The following is a 24,799-nucleotide window of genomic DNA, read 5'->3' as shown; positions in this document are numbered from 1 at the left end:
GTGAAATCGGGGAGTGTGTGAGTCAATCCTGAAAAGGGGGTGCAATATAAAGGCGTATTAAAGCTTTTTCTGCTATGGTGCATGGACCATTCTTTCTGATTGTCTGGCAGCTAGGATATCCTGTGTTTGTGTGTTAATGTGTGTGACAGGTAAGAATCACAGGTGGAGTGTCACTTTTGTGTTTGGATGAGCAAGAATGGCCATTTTGAGATTATCAGTCCAGAGCTTTAAAAATGGGCTAAATCTTGATTACGATGCCAAAAAGGCATCTTAATTTGTTACGGTGTAGACAGTAGAATAAGCTTTATTTTAAAACAACTTTCAATAAGATATCCACAGTTAGAATTATAGTGAAACAAAACTGTGTGTTTGTTTTGAACGTCTTCGTTGTAATTGTATTTAGGTGAGAGGGGGTGGCGAGATGTGTTAGAATGAGAATCACGTGCCTGAACATCCACACCCTCTCCTCTCATCCCTGAGATCATTCACAAATACACACACACAGAAAGAGAGCTCTCCTTGAGTTTGTGTTTGAATCACGTGTCTAAGCACCAGAATCACCTAGTTGTCAAGCATCTCTAGATTTCTCCTCCGCTTCTTTGCCGCCACTCTCTTCACCACAGCTGTATGAAGGGATGAAAGAATTAGTCGTTTATACTCTGTTAGAATAGCGCCAAGGCTGGTCTGGTTGCCTAGCAACTGCAGCAGCTCAAACACGTTGCTAGGATGCATTCGAGTAAGCACGTGCCACCCTGAGGATCCTGCTGTTTTGTGTGTGTGTGGTTCATTGTAATGTTACTGAAGCATCCTTTCTACATGAGCTTTGTCCTCTAGAGACTCTTGTGGCTTGTTTTGGCCATGTGTGTTTTAGCCACTGTCTGCTAACAGCCCAGAATAATAATGTGTCCTCAGACAGAGATCGGATTTAATATTTGTCCATTTCTCCTGTCTGTTCTAGTGGGATTTGAATTGGCCTTGTCGATTAATTATCTGTCAAGATGGTGAGATGATATGCACTAGACTCAGCAACATTAGCACAATGGACGAAAATTCAAATGAAGATTGCGATGTACTGTATGTATTTGTATTTATATCAGACGTTATTTAAAAAAACAGGAACTCATTGCGGGGGCATTGTTTGCCCCCTAATTTTTGAATTTCAGGGAAACATTTTTTAATGTCGGTGGCATTTTTATCAGGAGCCCCCATAATTTCAGACCCTGGCTGCAACTGACCATCCTTTTTGGCGACCACAAAATAATGGCTGTAAAATCTTTGTGCATCACACACCAGTACTTTTTCTATCGCATAGTTGGCAAGGAGACTTTGTACCCTGTACGCAATACCTGTGCGTCCCACACCATCACCGTGGAGAACAGAGCGCTGTCGAAGCAAGGCGGTCGCTTGCAAACTGAAGCATGTAGCTTGTTCAACTTTGCGCTGTACCCAACAAGCAGTGCATTTTTTTCACATTAGCCGCTTTTCCACTATCGGGCCAGAGTGATCTAGGGCTATCAACTGACCTCGAGCTGCGAGACCAAAATCAATCTGCGTTCTCACCATTGGGCCATTAGCCCCTGCAGCGTTGCCCTAAAACCCGCCCTTAACACACCGCCCTGGTGCCAGCGTCACACACCCCACCCATTTTACAAGCAAGAGGGAAGCTCAAGCTGAGGTATCATGATATCTAGTTATCTAGAATATTGAGTTTATATCATTTGTAAACATTAATTAGCTAGCAAGATAAGTTAACGTTGATATTTTACAGACTGTTACTGCAATGGTGTCCCAAGTGGTCTGTCCACTAACAGCAGTACATTGTCTTAGCACACTGTCCATGATCTTGAACCATGGAAAGATCTGTCTTTTGGCACCGCTTTTTTCCATTGTGTGTTTTAATGGATTTGTACTGTACCCGCAATATTTAAATTTTTCCCAAATCTGTACCATTGTCACTGGATACACAACCTGGCAAGTTCGGAGAAACTCCTCCTTTGACATTGACCCCGCCTCAATCCCCAGCTGGCCTTGTTTGGCCCAAGGGTAATTGGTGGGTGAAAGGCCATTGGCCGTTGGCCCCGAGAAGCCCCAAGGAGGCACGGTGAAGCCTCGGAAGTGACAGTGGAAACGCAACTGGCACTGGCACACCCTCATTTGGCCCAATAGTGGAAACGTGGCTACTGGGAACTGGAAAAGGTCTCATTTTTGTGCTTTGAGCATCAAGCAGCCGCACAAGATCTTGCAGCTTTATTGAATTGTGACACATTTGCCACAGAGCCAACAACAGTACAAATAGTAACAGTGTTGTGAACAACTTCTCGATACCGGCAGTAGACAGAAAAGAGAGTGAGGAAAACTCTGCATGGACACGGAGGAGTGGTCCAGGCCTTCTTTGGAGCCGGAGTAGACCGTTGCCTAGAGGGAGGTTTTCCGCTGGAATGATGGCTGGAGAGCACAGTATTACGCTTTGGCCAAGTGCGCTTGGGCCTAACTGCTGGCTTAGTCTCTACTCTCTGAGGATCTGACGTGGCAGGGGCACTGAGCTTAGTAGGGCGCTTCCTCAAGGAAGAGCGGAGGTACTTCACCTCGGCAAGAGGTGCTTGTACACTTGTGACTGCTTTATAGCTGCTTCGGTGATCTTAGTCAAGAGCGAACTCGAATGCTTTAGTTTTGGCCAATCATTTTGTATGAAATGAAGTCAGACTTGTTTGTTCTTTGATTTTGCTTGAAGTATATGAGGGTCTTTACTTACACTAGTTTCTGTAATTTAACTGGAATATGAGAAAGTTTAACATCCAAAAAACAGCTCACTGCAGTTTAAAGACCAACTAGTCAGTTATTTGGAATTTGAAAATGTGTCATTTTGCACATCACTATGACGGTTATATGGTGCTGATTTGAATCTTAATATGGTGAAATATTAGCCAATGAATTGGTCTGTTATTCTAAAGCACAAGATAGAACTGCACTTCCTGTGAGTCTAGGTTTGTGTTTGGGGTTTTGCTCAGACTCAGATGGCCACAGTCAACAGTGGTTTCAGGTTTAATTTCGTTTTGCTTTGTTTTCTGGTGTGTGTGATCAGAACGTACTGCCTTAAACACTCTTTGGGTGGGCTCAAATTGATTTTGTTGGCTGGAGCCTTGCTGTCTCTTTCTGTTTCTTTCATTTTTCTTTGTGCCATATTCCTCCCTTCCTTTCTCCTTCCTCTCTGTGTGATCTCTCTCTCTCTCTCTCTCTCTCCCCACACACACACACATACACATATACTTTCTATCTGTTATTTAGCTAATGGCTTTCCTGCACTTAGGAGCATCACAAATCACTACACTACAGCTTATATCATTTAGTGCGGATCACACACACAGATCTATTTTGTCTCAATCACATGCTGCTTTGACATGTCGAATTGTCCCTGGTGGATTTTAGTTGTGCTCTCCCTCTCTCTCTCTCCTTGCACAAAACAGAGCCGCTGTGCTCCCATAGGCCTCTTACATGCACAGACTGATATTTGTATCCTGGATCTGGTATGTTCTCACTCATTCTGTCGCAGGAGAACTGGACTGTATTCTTCTGTGCTCCTGATGTTATGATCAAATGTATGGGCTTTGACATATAGGAGATGGTGTGTTCCTTTAGATCAGTGGTTCTCAACTGTATATATTGTACAAAGATTAATAAAAATGTCCTTGTCTTAGCTGTAGACTAGTGGGCTGCGCTTATGACATGTGGTGCTGATGCATCGCGAGTGACCCGAGTTAATATATTCACTACCGGTCAAAAGTTTTGAAACACTTACTCATTCTTTATTATAATTTTCACGGTTGGGATGGTGTTCTTCGGCTTGCAAGCCTCACCCTTTTTCCTTCAAACATAACGATGGTCATTATGGCCAAACAATTACATTTTTGTTTCATTAGACAAGAGGACATTTCTCCAAAAAGTAAGATCTTTGTCCCCATGTGCACTTGCAAACTGTAGTCTGGCTTTTTTATGGCAGTTTTGGAGCAGTGGCTTCTTCCTTGCTGAGCAGCCTTTCAGGTTATGTCAATATAGGACTCGTTTTACTGTAGATATAGATACTTGTCTACCCGTTTCCTCCAGCATCTTCACAAGGTCCTTTGCTGTTGTTTCGCACCAAATTATGTTCATCTCTAGGAGACAGAATGTTTCTACTTCCTGAGTGATATGATGGCTGCATGGTCCCATGGTGTATATTCTTACGTACTATTGTTTGTACAGATGAATGTGGTACCGTCAGGCGTTTGGAAATTGTGGAGATCCACTTTTTTTTTTTTTTTTCTCTGAGGTCTTGGCTGATTTCTTTTGATTTTCCCATGATGTCAAGCAAAGAGGCACTGAGTTTGAAGGTAGGCCTTAAAATACATCCACAGGTACACCTCCAATTGACTCCATTTAGCATATCAGAAGCTAAATTAGTTAAAATTACTCATGTCATGCACAAGTAAATGTCCTAAACGACTTGCCAAAACTATAGTTTGCTAATATGAAATCTGTGGAGTGGTTAAAAATGAGTTTAATGACTTCAGCCTAAGTGTAAGTAAATTTCTGACTTCAAATGTATGTACTACTTAGTTACACGTTTTGTCATGATACTTAGCGCTGTTACAGGCAAGAAAGTGTTTCTTTTTCTTGTGATGTTTACTGGTGGTTGACAATCCAGCTTATGATGCATTACTGCCACCTACTGAGCTGGACAGTGAAACGTCACAAGAAAATCTTTCAGTGGAGTCAAAGGTCAGCTGAAGATGATGAAAAAGAGGTCCCACACCTTATGTAGTATTAAATCCTAAACTGAGTGTACTTTAAAGTTAGCTTATCCTTTGGAGTTTACTTGTGAGCAAACAAGTTATGTTTAATTTATTCTTGAGGTCTATATGAAAAAAATAGTGTGATAATTGTTTTTGGCCATATCACCGAGCCCTACACCACATTGGCCCTCTTAGCAGCATAAAAAACAAAACTGTTAGTCAAATTTTGAATTACACACTGAAAGAAAGAACAAAAATGTCTGTTGTGTGGTTACAGTGCTCAGACACTGCAAAAAAAAATAAAAAATAAATAAAAATAAAATGTAAATAGAACATTTTGATGCAATGCAAATAGACAATGAAATGCTTTTATTGATGCTTTTCAAAATTAGTTAATTGTGTCAGATATAATTGTAATCCCTATTGTTTATTTGATGAATTGTGCTGCAGCCCTATCACACATTGAAATGTATTTGTTACAATGAGCTGCATTGACCCAACAAAATGCTAAATTATTAGCATTGCGTAGTCTTGCAGTTTAGGGGAGGGATAATCTGAAATAGCTGAAATGACAATAATAGACAGTGTTGGTATTAATAACAGTGTTCGTACGTGACGGCTGTATAGAAAACATAACTTTGAAATAATGAGTTCTGCTCGTGGATATCTAGTTGACTCGATGCTAAGTGTCTCGAAACAAAACTTTGAATATAATACAAAGATTTTATTTGCCACTAACTCTGCCATCTAAAAAATGCTCACTGTAGCAACCCGGTACGTTGATTCCAGGCGGATTGTGACTTTGAAGTTAAAGCCAGTATAAAGCAAGCCAATAGGAAGAGAGCTTGTCAGATCAAAATAGTGCTTGCCATTTTTGTGTGCTATCCATTAGACAGTCAGTGAACGGACTGTGGGTGTTTCTGGGTGTGCCCTCTGATATATGACAAAACTAAGAAATGCAGAGAAACTGAACAATCTTCCGTTTGAGCATGTACTCATTGAACATGATGCTGATGCTCTACCTCTTTCATCTCCAGGTCAGAAGACATGTCTTCATCTGCACGGACTTTTCCCGTACATCTACGTGCCGTATGATGGGTTTGGACAGCAGGCGGATCGTTACCTGCGGCAGGTGGCCTACAGCATCGACAGGGCCCTGAACATCAGCATGGGAAACCCATCGTCTAACACCCAGCATATCTTTAAAGTTGCTTTGGTGTCTGGCATGTATGTGGGGAGACACGCAAGCACGCATACAAACAAACACACACACACACACACACACACAAACTTGATGACAAATTTTACAGTGGGCTCCAAAAGTCTGAGACCACTTTGAAAATCTGTGATTTTTTTTTTATTATTATTATTTTTTTATTATTATTATTTTATTTAAACATGGAAATAAACAGTTTTTAGATTTGATGTAAAATAAAGAAATATTTCAGATTTCATTATTTATGCGTGAACTACTTGTACAAAAGGTCAGATTACTTTGCTTCCGTTGTAGCACACAAGGTGCTCTGTGTGACATTCTCAGAGTGCATGCTGTTATTACAGCAAAAGGGGGACATACCCCGTTATATGCAATTTTGAAATTCATGTACACTTTTCGATTCAACTTTTCACTCAAATTGTTGTGCTGATAGTTTGTAATTAAAAACATTGTATAAAAACTGTATTTTATTAGAAAAATTCAAAAAGTAGCATTTTCTTTCATGGTCTCAGACTATATTGGAGCTTATGCTAGTTGACAAGCACCTTTCCTAAACATAGATCTCACTGATTTCTCAGGCCTTTTTATGGATTCCATATGAAGGAAAAAGCCTTTATGAAGATTTACCTCTACAACCCTCAGATGGTCAAAAGGTGAGTCATTACAATCTGGGTTTTGTTGCTCATTATGTGAGAAAATGCATGTGGGTGTATGCTCCGTGTGCTTGAGTTAGATGTGTGTAGGGTTCAATGATATACCAAAATGTACAGCATCGTCATTTTGCAAATTTCAGTACTTAAATGTGGTTTATTCAGCACAAGTCAGTTTTTGTGACGTAAAGTGTCAAATTTCATGCGCTGATGCGTGAGATTCATTAAATGTCTCTAGCCCTCTGTTTGAAAAGCTCTGGTTTGGCCTTCATGTAAACGGTGCATGAATATATATATAAAAAAATCCAAAATAGTCCAGATAGGTCCCCTTTGGTGTTCAGGAATAGTGAGGCCTGTCCGTGCTGCTCTCTCATTGTTTCCGAACTGAAGTATCAGTGGGCGGGGCCAAGGGTGCAGTGATTTTAAGTAGGCGTTGGTGTTTTTTCGCTGTAAAAGCGGTCATGAATTAATGTACCCCTAGTGAAGTAGGGTAGTCTTGGAATTAGAAAACGAGGCGTTTTTGCAACTTGGTTTCAATAAATGCTTTTATTGCATTGGGGATTATGTTTTGAGTTTTAGGCACTTGGGAAAAATGTTGCATAGTGAGGATGTCTTCAAAAATTATGACATAAATGGTTTTCATTTATCACTTAATGTCATACAAAGTCCAGTAAACATAAAAAAAAGCTAAATCAATATTTGGTGTGACCAGCTTTGCCTTTAAAACGGCACCAATTCTCTTAGGTACACCTGGACACAGTTTTTCTTGGTTGTTGGCAGATAGGATGTTCCAAGCTTCTTGGAGAATTGGCCACAGTTCTTCTATCTATTTAAGCTGTCTCAATTGCTTCGGTCTCTTCATGTAATCTCAGACTGACTCAATGTTCAGTGGGGGGCTTTGTGGGGGCCATGACATCTGTTGCAGGGCTCCCTGTTCTTCTGTTCTAATCTTTTCTATTTGCAGAAGTAATGTTTGGGAGTCTAACATTTATATTTCCTATTGACACACTAAAGCTGTAGATATAAATAACCATCTTAAGACAAATGCTTTTGTGAAACATGTGCCTGAGACCTTTGCACAGTACTGTACATTTGTGGTTAATGTGTAGCAAGTGTTTACTTTAGGTTGTGGTTACTCAACCCATGTGTTTGTTGACAGTGTGCTGCAGATAATAGCACTGGTGGCTCATGCATCTTGAGCAGACTGCGTGTCTGTTTTTAGCTCTTAAAGACATTAACCACTCACTGGAAGCAGTGCACCTGAACTGAGAGAGATTAACTGTTCTCACTTATCTTATACCAGAGGTTCTCAATACTGGCCCTGGAGATCTACCTTAAGTTCTGAATGTGTGTGTGTGTGTGTGTGTGTGTGTGTGTGTGTGTGTGTGTGTTTTGTGTGTCTGTAGGGTGTGTGAGCTCCTGCAGGGCGGTGCTGTCATGAACAAGAGTTTTCAGCCCCACGAGGCTCATATTCCCTTCCTGCTGCAGCTGTTCATCGATTACAATCTCTACGGAATGAACATGATCAATCTTGCCGCTGTCAAGTTTCGCAGGAGTCACACAACAGGTAACACATGCAGGCACATGCAACAGCAAGACTCCAACTCTGTTCTTTGAGTTGCTCAGACAGAAACTACACTATATGGTCAAAAGGGAAATGTTTGTGAATTCTGTCCTTCCATCTTTGTTACAACAGTATGGGGAGGGCCCTCTTCTGTTCCAGCTTGACAGTGCCCCAGTGCAAAAAGCGAGGTCCCGACCATCAAATTTTAAGCCCGAGCCAAAATCGCTCACTGTCTTTAAAATTTCTTCAAGCAAGTAAATTTGTTGCAGTATTTGTATTTTATATATTTAAGTATTATAGGCAACATCCGTAACAGTAAACATACACAGGTTTTAACAAGGCATGGTAGCATGACAAGAGCAAAAGGGAAAAAAAACATCGGCTTACCGTTTATCAAGTGCTGAAACTTTGCTGGAATCATGTGTAACAGTGTGACAGTCACATGAAGTCCTTTTTGCTACCTGAACTTGTTCAAAACATACCATTTTTGTGACCCCTGCGTTACAAATGCTAGATGAAGTGCAACGAATGAAACAGAATGCAGGTGTCCCAAGATGCGTTTTTTAAAATTGAAATTCTATTTTACTAGACATGGTGTCTAAAAATGTGGTGGCCCTGTGCACGATGTGGAAAAACCACATGCTCCATTGCAGAGTTTGGAGTACATTTAAAGAATTTATTCTGAATCGGCAGTCAGATGGAATTTATTCGGTTTGATGAAAATGTGTGCATGTCAGTATTGTCAGATTCTTAACAGAGGATCTCCGTTAGGAGCGGTCAGTGTACTTGCTCAGACGCACCCCATTTCCATCAAAACGGTGCTGGTGGGGGGCCAGGGTAGCTCAGTGGTAAAATACGCTGGCTACCACCCCTGGAGTTCGCTAGTTCGAATCCCAGGGCGTGCTGAGTGACTCAAGCCAGGTCTCCTAAGCAATCAAATTGGCCCGGTTGCTAGGGAGGGTAGAGTCACATGAGGTAACCTCCTCGTGGTCGCTATAATGTGGTTCATTCTCGGTGGGGCGCGTGGTGAGTTGAGCGCTCTGTGGCAACTTGCTCAACAAGCCACGTGATAAGATGCGCGGGTTGATGGTCTCAGAAGCGGAGGCAAATGAGATTCGTCCTCCGCCACCCGGATTGAGGCGAATCACTACGCGACCACGAGGACTTAAAAAGGGGAACCCGAAAAAAAACGGTGCTGGTGCTCTGCCGCGGGATAAGCGAATTGCTCTCAGTACCTACCCATGTTTCGACCGTCTTAAGAGCAGAGCGATTACATGACTGAAGGCCAATTTATACTACTGCATCCAGACTAAAAATGTAACTGTGCATCGACGCTGACCACAACAGCTGTGATTGGTGCACTTTGTAACCAGAGACCCACAGGATGATAACAACGATATCTGAGGTAGCGTCGCATTTTACCTAGATTATTTTAATATCACATTGTATTTGGACTCAGGACCATTAAAGCAATTGTCTCAACCAGGAGCATCTGCTGTTTTATGTTCTGTTTGTGTTTCATGAAGTTACAAGTAAAACACGACAAAAGATATCTGTTTACAGCTTATAAACTCTAAAAGCTTTTTTTTTTCCTCAGGGCTTTTACTTTATTAATTTGATATGTGAGTGAAACAATATGTGTTGTGTTCTACTCGCAAACTTTCCAATCTGCATGATGATTTGACCGTATATTTGACAGTTTTGTATACAGTAAATAATCATATTTCATAAGTTATGGAAATGGTACTACTTAAATTTGTCTGCAAATTTAAAAGCACCTGATAAGAGTTGGTTACATTGCCGATATGCATTGTAAAGTCTTTAAAAATACCCATTTAGTGTTCACCAAGCGAGGTATAGTTATTAATTAATTTGATGATTTCTTTTTCAGCATCGAACGTCAAAAGTATGGCAAAATATTTATTTATTGTTAAGCAACTCAAGAGCAAGCATGCAGTATTGTTCTAGTTTATTTGCTCCCTACAATACAGGTAGCATGTATAATAAATAATATCTAGCCAACTTAAATTTCAACATGTTCACATACTTTGAACTCATTTTTAATGCTGCAATAATTTAATAAATACTTTTGAATCCCCAAATTGCTTTGCTTTTGTTTGTTTATGAATGTATAAGTAGCATTTTGGCTGTGTAGTCACAGAACGACACAGACACCGACGCAGAACTATAAATGCAAACCAGCACGTTGGTCAAAGACATACAGATCAAAGTGAAAGTTTACACTCTTTGTAACACCATGTTCAGGGTTGACTGTAATAATAATGTGGCATTATTGCAGAAACTGACAAAAATATCCTCAAACAAAATGTTAAACTTTGACAAAAGTAGTTTTTGATAATGTTTAAATATATATCTAAATGCAGAACTTGACAATCTAGAAATCGTCTCCCCTTCAACCAGCTCTCTGCAGCCACCTAGTGTTTATACTTGGAATTTCATCTGGTTTTCATATATTTAAAAAAATGTGCACCACAGTTTGATTCTTGAGACTTTAAGCTTTTAAAAGATATATGATTTATGAGGATTGGTTCAGTATTTGAGAAAATGAATAAGGTACCTAACCTACTCACTGGAGTGGTGGTGGTGGCGTAGTGGACTAAAGCACATAACTGGTAATCAGAAGGCTGCCGGTTCGATCCACAGCCACCACCATTGTGTCCTTGAGCAAGGCACTTAACTCCAGGTTGCTCCAGGGGGATTGTCCCTGTAATAAGTACACTGTAAGTCGCTTTGGATAAAAGCATCTGCCAAATGCATAAATGTAAAATGTAAATGTACTCAAAATACACAACTATAGTTTTACATGATTGAAGTTAGAGTTGTTACATTTCTTTCATAGCAATTAAAAAAATTACACACTTAATGTTTCCGGTCACTTTTGACCGGGAACAACTGTAATGTGATTCAATAATGAACAAGGCATAAGGGTTAAAAGCAGCGTCAGATACATGACAGCGTTCAAAGACATCTGTCAAGTGATATGTTTATTAGGGCTGCCCCTTTATAGTTGACTATACGTTAGTCGATGAGAAGAGTCTTGGTCGACCAAGTTTTGATTGGTCGGTTGGTTGCAGAAAAAAAATTCCACAGGAAACCAACGAACACCGGTATTACTGCTGGTTGGATGCTAGGTGGTACTATGGGGTTATTTTCGTTAAGAAGGGTTAGGGGTAAGCCTACACAATAAAGCAAGACACCTTAATTTCAGACTTTGAACTTTCTTTTTTTAAATTTATTTTAACTAAGAATTCAAATGAAACTGGAAAAAAATGAAGTGCAATTAAAATGTGTGTTCAACTTTTTGAAAGATGGCTTTATTGACAGTTGTCAACATCTCTCTGGCAAAGAACCTACTTCATCTGTGCATTCTATACCGGTCGGGTATTTCGTTGTCCGGGAAAATACATCGTGTGCGAATAAATTCGTTTGTTCCCTCCTTTGCGATATATATAAATATCACAATATCCAATTACATTGGCAACCCCTGGGCTGAGGGATCAGTGAATATTTTTGCTTTAGTGATTTTGCATTGAAAATTTTAATGAAAAACTTAAATCAAATACATTTCTAAATTCAAATTGCACTCCAAACGAAACGAAAAAGCTATTAAAATAACGAAGTGATCAAAAAAATAATATATAGCCTATATAAATAACATTTCCATTTATCTTCAGGTAAGTATCTGTCTAAACATGCAGGTGGAAAAATACTTACACAAATGAAGACATAAAAACAATTCTAAATGTAAAAATAATAATTATAATGAGGATAATAATCACTAAAATATCATGGTTCGAGGTGAACGTGTTTTTGTAGGCTGCAGAGTTGGTCACAATGAACTGCTCTGTGGAAATAAAGCGAACTGAACTCAAAGCACCTCCTGAGCTGAGATGTCTGAGGTCATTTGCAGCACTCATAGACGACACTGCTCTAGCAAAAACCAAAAAACTGGCATCATTGTCTGTCGGCACAACCCTAATGTGCATTTCTCTCTATAAATTAACAAAATGTTCAGACAGTCTCCTTGCTGGTTTTTCCGACACATTCAGAATCATTACCGCTTTTGCCGGTGTCACTGCGGCTCACTTCGTGTGTGCGCTTGTAAAATTTATATTTTAAAGGCTCATTATTACGGTTTAGTATTTCTCTGTAAAGTAGAGCAGTGTTAGCAATGTTACTTATTCTTTCTCAGCCCTGGAACTCAGAACCATTTTCTGAAGCCCCCCCAACATATATATATATATATTTATGTAATTCAATTAATATCATAAACATGCCACAACTAGTCGACTAATGGCTTAAACTAATGACTACTAGTCGACTAGGGAAATCTTTGGTCGGGGGTAGCCCTAATGTTTATATCCAAAAATAGTCAAAATGGGTCCCCTTTAGTGTTCAGGAATAGTAATAGTCTGCCCTGCTCTCTTTCAGTTTACGAACTGAAGCACAAGTTGGCGGGGCCAAGGATGCAGTGACGTAAAGTAAGCGTTGATGTTTTTTTCGCTGTAGAGGGGTTCATTAATTAATGGGACACCAAGTAACATAGGGAAGTCGTGTAAGCAGAGAACGAGGCGTTTTTGCCTCGTGGTTTTATTGCATTGGGGATGAAGTTTTGAGTTTTGAAATGTACAGTTTGTTTTTATAGTAGAATGACCTCTTATATGTCAAAATATCAAGAAAAATTTGATTCCTCATGACATGGCCTGTTTAATGATTCATGGTTCATGTCTGATCTGGGTCATGTCCTGATCCCACAGTGCTTCTGACACATACTTTTCTGTCTACACTCCACTTGAAAGAATAAAAGTCCAAAAATAAAATAAAAACTGTGTTGTTGATTGTAATGGGAGCTATCTAGTTTTGTGTGATCTCATTTGCCAATAAAAGTGGCAAAAAGAGCAAAAAAAATTCATTTCCAGTTTGGCAGAAGAAAAGAAGAAGAAAAAAACCCTCAAAAAACAGTCAAAATAGTCTATACAAAACTGCACTGGGGGCCCAGAGACAGCCAAAGTAGTGGTGTCTGAAGGATCTTCTACCAAAATATTAAAATATTTTTTAATATTGATGAGTTTATCAATCAAGTGCAGTTGGATATGAATGTTAAAAGATCATCTGTTCTTTTAGAAGCATAATGACATCATATAATATTTACATTCAAATTATTTTTATATTTCATTACATAAAGGCTCGTAACATGCTGATTAATAAAGCTAAATTTAGAAGGAAAAAACATTATGGTCTAAAGGCACTCTGGAACCAAGTTAACTTATGCAGCACCTCATGTCTACTCGCATGTGGGGAAAAGAGGCAACACGTACAGAGCGGGACAGGGCGTAAATGAAGCATGTTCGGTGCTAGAGAAAAATATTCAAGAATACAGCGCAGAAAGATCAGATCTGGTGTACACAGCACTGTTGTTTTGTCACGCTGCTCACTAGAGACGTTGAGAGGGCACAACCGTCATCATGATGTCTTGCAGTCCAGATAGAATCAATCCGGGGTCCGGACCCGGACTGTGTTAACTGCCGTAGTGGAGACGTTAGCAACTTCATACAGTCCAAGTCTGTGTTTCTGAAGCAGATGAAATCCGCTCAAAGCCGCTCCCAACTCTAAGGAACAGCTTGCTCCGCGCCGCTGTCAATTCTACAATCCACCTCGCGAGCATGGCGCTCGGCTTCCCTAGTAATGAATTGGAAGTGCTCACTCATCTTCGCTTTGCTCACCACATGCCAGAGGAAACATACGATAAGAAAGCCGAACATCGAATATTACTTAAAAGCTTTTCATCGATATCGTGGATTTTTTTTTATCGCGATAAATATCTAGATCGTTTTATCGCCCAGCCCTAGTTTGAACTGTAAATATACCGTTTTCTGATGAATCTTGTGGGCACAGAAACTCGCAGATAATCTGTCAGTTTGGAGTGGACAAACACAGCTCAGAATTTATTAGCACAGTTATAACAGACCCAGATTAGCCCTAGAGTCAACCCGTTTCATTATGGTAGTGAGGCCAACACCTGGATTTATTGGAAAAGTGTCACACCTCATAGCTGAAAGACGGTGCCTGCCTTTCTCTGCCTCTTTCTTGTTCCCTCTCTGGGAACATGCTGTCCTAAAGTTTCCTTGTGATCAGTCAGGGGTAGTTTTCGTGCAGTCAAAAAGAAAAAGGGACAGGTGTGTTTAATAAGACTAGTTTGGCAGGTTGTTTGAAGTCTTAAGCCAAGCACACACTTCAGTACTCGAGACATCATCTTTTGTTTTTTGTTTTCTGTCCTGTTCGTGCGCACACTATAGAACTGATCGCAGACTGCACTAAAGAACTGAGCAACTACATGACCAGTGGTCCCCAGCTGAAACTCACAAACTCACGCACATAGCAACAGGAGAATTTATTTGTGAAACAATGTCAACAAACAACATGACAGACGGTCTTGCGTCCGTTATTGCACTGATTTGCACAGAGCTGGAAAAATCTGCTGTATGGAGGTAAATTCATGACTAAAGTCTTTGAAATATAAAAGCATGTTGAGTTGCTCTAATCGAAAAAAATAAATCCATTGTATTATCAGTGCTTGCATTTTGGGAGGCTGAAATTTAACATGGTTGTATTTTTAAGCATTGAATATTTCATTTGGAAAGATTTCACAATTAATTTCATTATTGAAATGACTGCTGAAGACCAAAGCTACAGGTAGAGAGAACAGCCTTGTACGTTTTGATTAGTTTGTTTTTCAATTTGAAAAGAAATTAGCAGAAACAAGAAAATGAAAAAAGTCAATAAAATAAAATATTACAATAAAAATAATAGATTAATGAATTAAAAATTAATTAGGCCTAAATCAATAAACAACAGGCTACGTTTGTGCACGAGTTGGTACAAAGTGGCCGCATGATATAGTATTAAATTTAGAAGGAATGATGGTGATGTTATACTGTATCTATGGGGAAATTGTCTATCTTGGCACATCTTCCCACATTCCTTATCTTTACAAACTCTCATGTTCCTCTCTGACACCGAAGGGAGCTGTCATGCAGACATTATTATGCATTGATGATCAGTTTGGGCGCAAAGTGCAGATATCCGCTTAATCAGTTAATATCTGTACATTTACACTATGTTAGTGCTTCCACCGCACTATTGTGCACATGAAATATGCCTGCCAACACGTTAACCTCATTATACTTCTTATATAGTCTTCACAGGCCCTAGAAGCTTGCACCCTAATGGTTGACCCACAGATGATAAATGAAACATTACAAATGCACATTTGATGAAAAAAGCAGTGATCGTGTAAAAACAGTAGATCATAGCCTCCAACAAAAAAATAATTACAAAATGATGTATTTATGTTGTTAATTAGTTTGATTATTTAAAAAAATTACTTTTAACATTTCTCAGCGAGCTAAATTACAAGTATTTATAAAGTTATGCACAAATCTATGAATGAGTGACACTATACGGTCAGATTTCAGCACTTCACAATGGACTGCAAAGAAGCACTTAAAAGTGAGCCGCACGTTCGTGTTAAGTGCAGGTTTGGGAAACAACGTTTGCAACTTCTCATGTAGAGAACCTCTCTTAAGAGCTAAGACCCATAGTTATCGGAAAAGCACGCATACCTTTGTCTCTCATGATCAGTGCACTTGGCTGGGAGCGCTCTCCGTTTCAGTTTTAAGTGCTTAAAGCAATAACAGCTTAGAAAGAAATGGCATGCAAAGAAAATAGTGCAAAACAACGTACATAATTTAAGAGAAATGTCAAGAGATACACTATATTGCCAAAAGTATTTGCTCACCCATCCAAATAATTGAATTCAGGTGTTCTAATCACTTCCATGGCCACGTGTATAAAATGAAGCACCTAGGCATGCAGACTGCTTCTACAAACATTTGTGAAAGAATGGGCCACTCTCAGGAGCTCAGTGAATTCCAGCGTGGTACTGTGATAGGATGCCACCTGTGCAACAAGTCGTGAAATTTCCTCGCTACTAAATATTCCACAGTCAACTGTCAGTGGTATTATAACAAAGTGGAAGCGATTGGGAATGACAACGTAAAATGACAGAGCGGGGTCAGCGGATGCTGAGGCGCATAGTGCGCAGAGGTCGCCAACTTTCTGCAGAGTCAATCGCTACAGACCTCCAAAGTTCATGTGGCCTTCAAATTAGCTCAAGAACAGTGCGTAGAGAGCTTCATGGAATGGGTTTCCATGGCCGAGCAGCTGCATCCACGCCATACATCACCAAGTGCAATGCAAAGCGTCGGATGCAGTGGTGTAAAGCACGCCGCCACTGGACTCTAGAGCAGTGGAGACGCGTTCTCTGGAGTGACGAATCACGCTTCTCCATCTGGCAATCTGATGGACGAGTCTGGGTTTGGTGGTTGCCAGGAGAACGGTACTTGTCTGACTGCATTGTGCCAACTGTGAAGTTTGGTGGAGGGGGGATTATGGTGTGGGGTTGTTTTTCAGGAGCTGGGCTTGGCCCCTTAGTTCCAGTGAAAGGAACTCTGAATGCTTCAGCATACCAAGAGATTTTGGACAATTCCATGCTCCCAACTTTGTGGGAACAGTTTGGGGATGGCCCCTTCCTGTTCCAACATGACTGCGCACCAGTGCACAAAGCAAGGTCCATAAAGACATGGATGAGCGAGTTTGGTGCGGAAGAACTTGACTGGCCTGCACAGTCCTGACCTCAACCCGATAGAGCACCTTTGGGATGAATTAGAGCGAAGACTGCGAGCCAGGCCTTCTCGTCCAACATCAGTGTCTGACCTCACAAATGCACTTCTGGAAGAATGGTCAAAAATTCCCATAAACACACTCCTAAACCTTGTGGAAAGCCTTCCCAGAAGAGTTGATGCTGTTATAGCTGCAAAGGGTGGGCCAACGTCATATTAAACCCTATGGATTAAGAATGGGATGTCACTTAAGTTCATATGCGTCTAAAGGCAGATGAGCGAATACTTTTGGCAATATAGTGTATAAAGCTCTCGCTCCCTCATTACACATGCGTTTTGTGCAGTGTAGGCGGTGCTCGCGTTATGGTTTCAGGGGTGCCCGTTGCCATATTTACAACGAACAAGAACTCCATTGCGCAAAATCACATACACACATATATTTGTATTTACTAAAACCAACGTAAGTAAACACAAATTTAGTTATCCAAAGTCGTTTCGGATCTGTTTTACCTTACCTCAAGGAGAAGTGCCCTGTCAACACTTTAATTAAGATGCAGTTGACCACAGATTTTAAACTGGGCTCACTTCGTTTCTTTAACTGTAGCACTTCATATAGTAGTTAAATAAAATCAGCAGATAATCAGTTAAAAATAGAAGTCAGTTGAATCATAATCAGTTGTTACATGAGATAAACAAATGCTAAAATAAAAACAGCACTTTTGTTTATTGTTGATTTTTCTTTCTTTGATTTGCCTAATGAGAAAACCTGATGCAAATTTAGTGCATTTATTTTTATTTGTAGTTTATAATTTCATTAGAATTAAGTGAAATATTTTTGGGTATGGTTTACGATTAGCATTGACGACATGTCACCCATTGAAATCAGTTCATTTTAAAATTAGGTTTCATTTTGCAGTTTATTTTAACCTGGCAAATTTACTAGTGCATTATATGCTCCCAAGCCCTGGCTTTCAGATAATTTCTCTTTATGAGATTTTCGAAGGTTCATGTAATTCGGGAATTTTAATGACATGTATCTATTCTTCCATGTTTTCAGCAATCTGATATGAGATCAGTAAATTGTTGTATGATTGGCGGTGAATTATAAGCCTTTTAATGACTGCTGCAGACAGAGACTCAGAAAAATGTCAAATATGTCTACCTCTCGTGGCACCTGTCGCGAAGAGCCATGCACATGAAAGTGGCAGTATATTGGGTGCACGAGCACCGCTTGCGCGCCGCCTCCATGCTGCTAGCAAAACCACGTGTGATTTGCCACTTTCCGCATGCCTCTCGTTGAAAATGAACTAGATCCTCGTGCTTGCCACGTCTTGTGAGTAACGGGCTTTAGAACGTTCGCTTTGACGTGTCCAGTGTAGACAGCCTCAAGCCGTTGCGGCGCTTTGCACACCCGGTATAGACAAGGAGTGATGATTCCTGTGTAGACAGCAACATTGATTATGCCAGACAATCAGCTAGAATTATGAACAAAGGACAGGCTATTACTTCTCATATGTGGCTGTTGTTTGTGTGTTGGATGTTAAGTAGCCTGCTTCGATAGAGACAAAACGTGATCAATTATCTGCTGAGCAGAACAAACCGATTCAGTGAGAAGCACGACACGACCCATTTCAATTCACCAAAACAATATCAGTTTTATTATTTGAAATAAAAACATTTTTCTAACTACATTTTCTAATAGGAATATGATAATTATCATGTGAACTATTTTGCGTGCAACAAAATGCTATTTTTATTTACAAACTATTAGTATATTCTGGCAGATTTGATTGGGTGGACCAGTGCTGCTCGTCATAGCAACATCATTATATTTGTGCATAACTTGTAATTTACCTCCCTGGAAATGTTTAAAGAAATATTCATCCTAATTAACTACATAATTGCATTTTGTTTTGCAGTAGTTTTGTGCAGAAAGATTGTGTATTTCTTTTGCACAATCAATGCTTCATTCATCAGGTGTGCATTTATGTGCATTTGTAATGTTTATTTTTCACAAATTGCTCTGTGGGTTGAGATGAAAGCTTCCAGGATCAGTGAACACAGTGGAGGCCGTATACTCCTGCAACGTTCATTGAATTTTACTCACCTTTTTATTGCGGAGCACCAAACAAGGAGACATGTCGAACCTGTGCTTTAGGGACATTCACCAATTGAGAGGTCTGCTCTTTACTCCTAGAGGTGATAATGGTGACAGGAATGCGGTGCTGCACAATGTGTGGTGCAGGTGAGAGCGTCCTTGAGTGTCAAAGAAAGAGGAGATGATGAGAAAAGTCATTAACATTTTTCTGCTCTCTCTGATTTTATTTTATCTATTCATCCATTAATATATATAATTTATGCATTATTATTATTATTAACCTTGGCTGGGTTTCCCAAAGCACCAAATAGGACGTTAGTAGCACTTTAGTACTTAATCTCTAAGGCATGTGTCCCAAAAGCATTGTTATCTAAGTAGTTCGTAAAAACATTCGTAAATTAACGCTCTTGAACCGCTCTTAAGTCCATTAAGTGCAACTTAAACACATTTTCTGGCATCTTTCACAGTTTATCAAAGACAGTGGGACATTTAATAAATTGTATTCATATATTTTGATCATTGGAAAGCCATTGTAAACTATTTCAGAGGATAAAAAAAGTGTTGAAAAAATCGCTATGAAATCAATAGGTGGTCTCCGCAGTCTGCCCATGCGACGTGATAGGTCTACATTTACAAGATATGTAATACAGTATAATGTTATATTGGCCTTCATTGTTGAGCATAATTGTAATGGCAATAGAAAGACGACATGTTCTTATTAAACAGAATGTGTAAAAAGACATGTGAGTAATGTGACCACGCAGGTTAAAAATTAAATAAATATGCCTTAATAAATAATTAAAATATGGATAACTAAGGAGATTAGAGCGAGAGTGTGCAATGAGAGATTCCCTCTCTCTCTTCCTCCTCCTCTTCTTCCTTCCTCCATTGGCTGGTTCAAATCGGCTCGCCTATATTCTTTTTACAAGGCAGTAACGGATTGCATGATGCATAATGTTGACTAATTTCTTTAATTAAATTCTGTAATAGGTAATACATTTTGGCGCCTCAACAAGGTTACAGACAATGTCCATGTTTGTCAGTATTTCCACCTTTATTTTCATTTTGAGAAGACAAACTCCTGGACATACTGGCCCAAAGTGATCAGCACCTTTGGACTGGATACTTTATAACGAGCGATATACGTGCTGATTTGGGAAACAGGCATTACTCTATCGTAAAATAACGAGCGACATTAGTTAAGGTGACCGATAAAGCTTAAGTTACAATGTTATCGGGAAACCCAACCCTTGTCTATTAAGATGCTCTTAGCTCTTTAGGATTACTCCAGAGCACTCATAAATCTACAAGCATTTTCAAGTACTACTTAAGTTATGATGGCTTTGGGAAACAGGAGGCAAAACTAAGATGGATCGTAAAATTTAATCTACGATCTAGGCTTACGATGCTTTTGGGAAATGAGGCCCAGAGCTGCGCAGTGTGCTCACATCTACAATTAAAAACTTGCGATTAGAAATTTGAACCCATATGTAAGCTTTGCGTCTATCTTGGAAAATCCACAAATGTAGCATATTGACAGCGTTGCAACAAAAAAAACGTGTAAAATTTGTCTGATGTCTTTTTTGCTACCGCGAAATCTCGGACACGTCTTCTGGATGGAGTTTATGTTCTCTCTGCACTGTATCGCGCTGCCACGCTCAAGAGACGCAGTCCATAATTTAATGAGCTGTATGCAAAAACAATTGCAGGAGAAACTGAGAGGCGATCAAAATATTATTCTGTTTGCCCAGCAAGTCATGCATGCGAGTCCTTTATCTAGATGCGTTACTTGTAGAGAACAAGCTTAAAGATGTAGAACTTTGACACAGTAACACTGAATTCAACATGGTTTTTTTGTAGAAACACCATACCATATGTGACTATTCATATTAGTAGTTGACAGATAATGTATAATAAATATATTAACATTATAATGAATGTAATGTATAATTAATGTTAATAAAGATATTTATTAAAATGGTTGTGTTCTTGTAGTGTTACTACAATGCAGGAAATAGGAATATGCATATTCTTTGGTGTGTTGGGGTTTCAAAAATGGCTAGAATTTATCTGAACATGAATATTAATAGTAATACAAGTATGTCATTATTATTTCAAAACGTGGTATGGATATGGGATTGATTATTTTGCACTCTCTATAATATTTCAGTTTCTGTACTTGTAAAACACTAAACAGTGAAGTCTAGAATGTTTGAAGGTGAATTTAATTTGGTCAATGCTAAGGGGTAGTCTCAGACAGCAGGAAATGGCCACAGACCATTCACAGCAAGCATGATGTAAATTGCAGCATAAATTGCAAGAGCTGTCAGAAAATCCATTCTGATTGGCTGGCAGATCTTATGAGGTGCACAGGTTTTTATCACTTTATCAGATAACAAAATATTGTTTAGAAGCTACAACGAGCACCTCTGTGGAAGAACTATAGATGAAAACGACTTGACTTTTGATTAGATTTGCCCAAGCTTGCAAAAAAAAGCAGTTAAGTGTATTGCTTTAAACAGATTGTTAATGTGATTATTTGAATGAGCTACCACTTTGTTGTATGTCATGCCACATTAAATAATAAACATAAGTAAAAAAAAAAAAAGCATTCGTGGTGCCTCCAAAAGAAATTGCCTAGGGCCTCTCAGTGTCTCGAACCGGCCCTGAATCACGATTGCTGTGTAGATAGAAATAGGCATAATGAAATAGGGTGACCACAGTTTATTAAATTAATGTGTAAGATGCAATTATTCCATTAAAATTATTTGCTGGAACATATACTTTTTTATTAACATTGTACCATGGTGAAAACTGAGCCTTGTTTGTTTATTTATCTATTTATTTATTTGCGTTTCCTGAACTACGTCAATATCTGCATATTAATGTCTGTTGCTGAAGTAAATAATTCCAAAAAACCAAGGGCTTTTACACAGTTGAGGATTTTTAAAATCAGAAATGTAATTGACAGACAAAAAATTATATGTTGGCTGCAACTTAAACTTTTATGATCATCTTAATTAACACCACTCATTATTTTACATAGAGAACGCCTGTTTCCCAAAACTTGCTTGTTATAAAGTAGAACTTAAATGCTTCTTTATGGGAGCTGTTCGGTCCAACGCTGAAACCTTGGCCAATTTGTCCAGGAGTTTGTCTTCTCAACATGTCAATAATGGGGAAATATCAACAAGCATGGAAATTATATGTAACCTTGTCGAGACGCCGAAAGTTAATGACGAGCACAGCATTTAATTAAATAAATAACGATGAATTTGGTAAGATAGGGTTTTAGATTGATGCTTAACTTTATAGAGATTAATGATAGAAATTTATGTATGTGAACGCATTCAATGTGAATCATAAGGGTCTCTAATGTTGCCAAAAGTCAGTTTCTTTTGCTGGAAACTGAATGCACACGGTATAGTAATTTTTCTATTAAATAAAATGCATCACACATTTATTTATTTTCCTGTATGAAGTTTTTGAATCAGTGAATATAAAACCTGGTGTAGTACTTTTTGTCAGTTAGTGCAAATTGTCCCTTCATTTACCTGTGCATTTGTCTTCTGGATTTTGGAAAATAATTATGTAATATTCTAAAATAATTGAATCACATTTTATGACTAAATATTAAGCCTAATATTTGTATATATTAACAGGCCTACCAACTCATTGATAAAAGTGTCATTAATTTATTTAGGCTAATAAATTCATTATAATGTAATGTGGGGCTAAATAGAAATCTTTAGCGCTAAAAAATGGTTACATTTGTGAATGGCAATTGTTGTTAAAGTTACAAAAAATTAATTGTTTTGTGCTTCATTTCTTGAACACAATTTTCCCTTGGCACACCCAAAGCCTTGTTTCTGGCTATGGCTTTCCAATGATCCAAATATATCAATACAAATTATTAAACGTTCCTTGTTCTCTGATAAACTGTGAAAATGCGAGAGAGATACATTTAAGTTGCACTTATGACTTTAGAGCGGTTCAAAGTCCTCGTTAATTTAAATAGTTTTTACTTTACTACTTTAATGCTTTTTGGGAAACGCGCTGTAGAGATTAAGTACTACTTTAGTGATACTAACGTTCTACTTAGTGCCTCGGGAAACCCAGCCATGGACAAATAAATGAAATGAGACAAAAAAGTTTCCAGTTCGGGACTGGTCACCCTACTACATTATACATAATGCCTACCTACACAACAATCAGCTCTTCAAACATCTGAGTTATGTAATAACCTGGACAATGTATCTGCAATCTTTTTATAAACATTTTTAAAAGCCAATGCATTTCACATACTGGTCTGCGCTTCACTACAATGTAAATGCATCCTCTCCGCATGGTACAGTGGGTGTTGATAGCTGACAGCTAAATAAAACAGGAAGAAGTAGGCTAAGAAATTTTGCGTGCAGATGCGAGGAACATCAATAGGCTATTTCTAAAACCGACAACTAATTTCTCTGGCACACGTAGGTTGCAGAACCTATGCCTACGCAGAAGAATGCTGGCACAAAGCCCTGTTTATAGACCCTTCCCTGAGTAGTACGGTTTGTGTCACAGGCATTCCTTACTCTGGTTGCTTAATGAGAGAGAGATAATATGCAGTTGCAATAAAAGATACGCAGCGGTGGATAATTATTCTGTTGCATGGCATTGAGGAACTGATGATGACGCGGGTTGACCAATCAGTGGAAAGGTGCGTTTCATGCCCACCCACATGTGCAAATCAAATATTTATCTATTTTCTACCCATGAAGAATTTTGGAAAAACAAACTATCAAAATGTACACGGCTGTTCTCTCTACCTGTAGCTTTGGTCTTCAGCAGTCAACACCCAATTGCATTGCACCACCTACTGGTGAGAACGAATAGCACCAAGTTGAGATTGTGCATCGGTAATCTGCTGCTTTTCCTGCAGTTCCCAGATGTGGAAGGTTGAATTTCCAACCGAATTTGAACTACTGAATTTGTGGAAGCGAAATTTTGTTAAACGAAATAGAAATAGAAATCTAGATGGTATTTTCAAAAGAAACTTAATATTTTGGAAATTAACTTTGGAAGGTGAATATTTATTGTTTAATTTTTAATAATGAAATTAGTTGTGAAATGTTTCCAAATGAAATATTCAATGCTTAAAAATACATCCATTTTAAATTTCAGCCTCCCAAAATGCAAACACTGTAAATGCAACACATTTAAATGCAAGCACTGATAATACAATGCATTTATTTTTTCGATTAGAGCAATTCAACATGCTTTTATGCTTCAAAGACTTTAGTCATGAATTTACTTCCATACTGCTGAAAATAATTATGAGACAGCACTCTGTGAGACGTGGGTGTTTTTTTTTTGTTTTTTTTATAATTATGTTTTGTCTCCTGCTCCTCAATGCCTTGCTCTCCTCTTGCGTACACTCTATATTTCATTGATTTTTGCTCATTGCCGGTCTCTTGCTCGTCAGGACAGTGTGCACACCTAATGACCCGTCTAGTCGTTGCCGATTCAAAACATCAAAAGAGTCAAGCTTGTGTCAGGTAGTGTGCTCTAGGCCATTTCCTGAAGTATAAGACTGTATATGTGTCCCAGTCTTGAAAGAGAAGACAGTGTATGTATATAGTAGGGGTGTCACGGTACAAATTTCTCACTGTTCGGTTTTTATTATGGTTTTATACTACTGCCAAATCCAAAGTATGAATACTCAATCTGGTAACAAATACTTCAAAATGTTTGCCCTTACAGAACATCAACACAGTTTTACTACAGTAACCATAGTTTCACCATAATATTTGTAGTA

At 38.9% G+C, this 24,799-nt stretch overlaps 1 protein-coding gene across 1 annotated transcript in view; it reads left to right on the top strand.

Moving 5' to 3' along the window:
• Positions 1 to 24,799, top strand: part of rev3l (REV3 like, DNA directed polymerase zeta catalytic subunit) — a 118,608-nt gene that overhangs the window by 29,800 nt on the left and 64,009 nt on the right. Inside the window, exons 2-4 of the mRNA XM_051725262.1 lie at positions 5,807 to 5,996; positions 6,564 to 6,638; positions 8,042 to 8,202. Of these exons, the coding sequence (XP_051581222.1) occupies positions 5,807 to 5,996; positions 6,564 to 6,638; positions 8,042 to 8,202 (426 nt within the window). The remainder of the gene's footprint in view (positions 1 to 5,806; positions 5,997 to 6,563; positions 6,639 to 8,041; positions 8,203 to 24,799) is intronic.

The sequence above is a fragment of the Myxocyprinus asiaticus genome, chromosome 19 (assembly GCF_019703515.2).
Source record: "Myxocyprinus asiaticus isolate MX2 ecotype Aquarium Trade chromosome 19, UBuf_Myxa_2, whole genome shotgun sequence".
Lineage (NCBI taxonomy): Eukaryota > Metazoa > Chordata > Actinopteri > Cypriniformes > Catostomidae > Myxocyprinus > Myxocyprinus asiaticus.
Note: the sequence above shows the minus strand (reverse complement) of the source record. Positions and strands in the feature narration are given on the sequence as shown.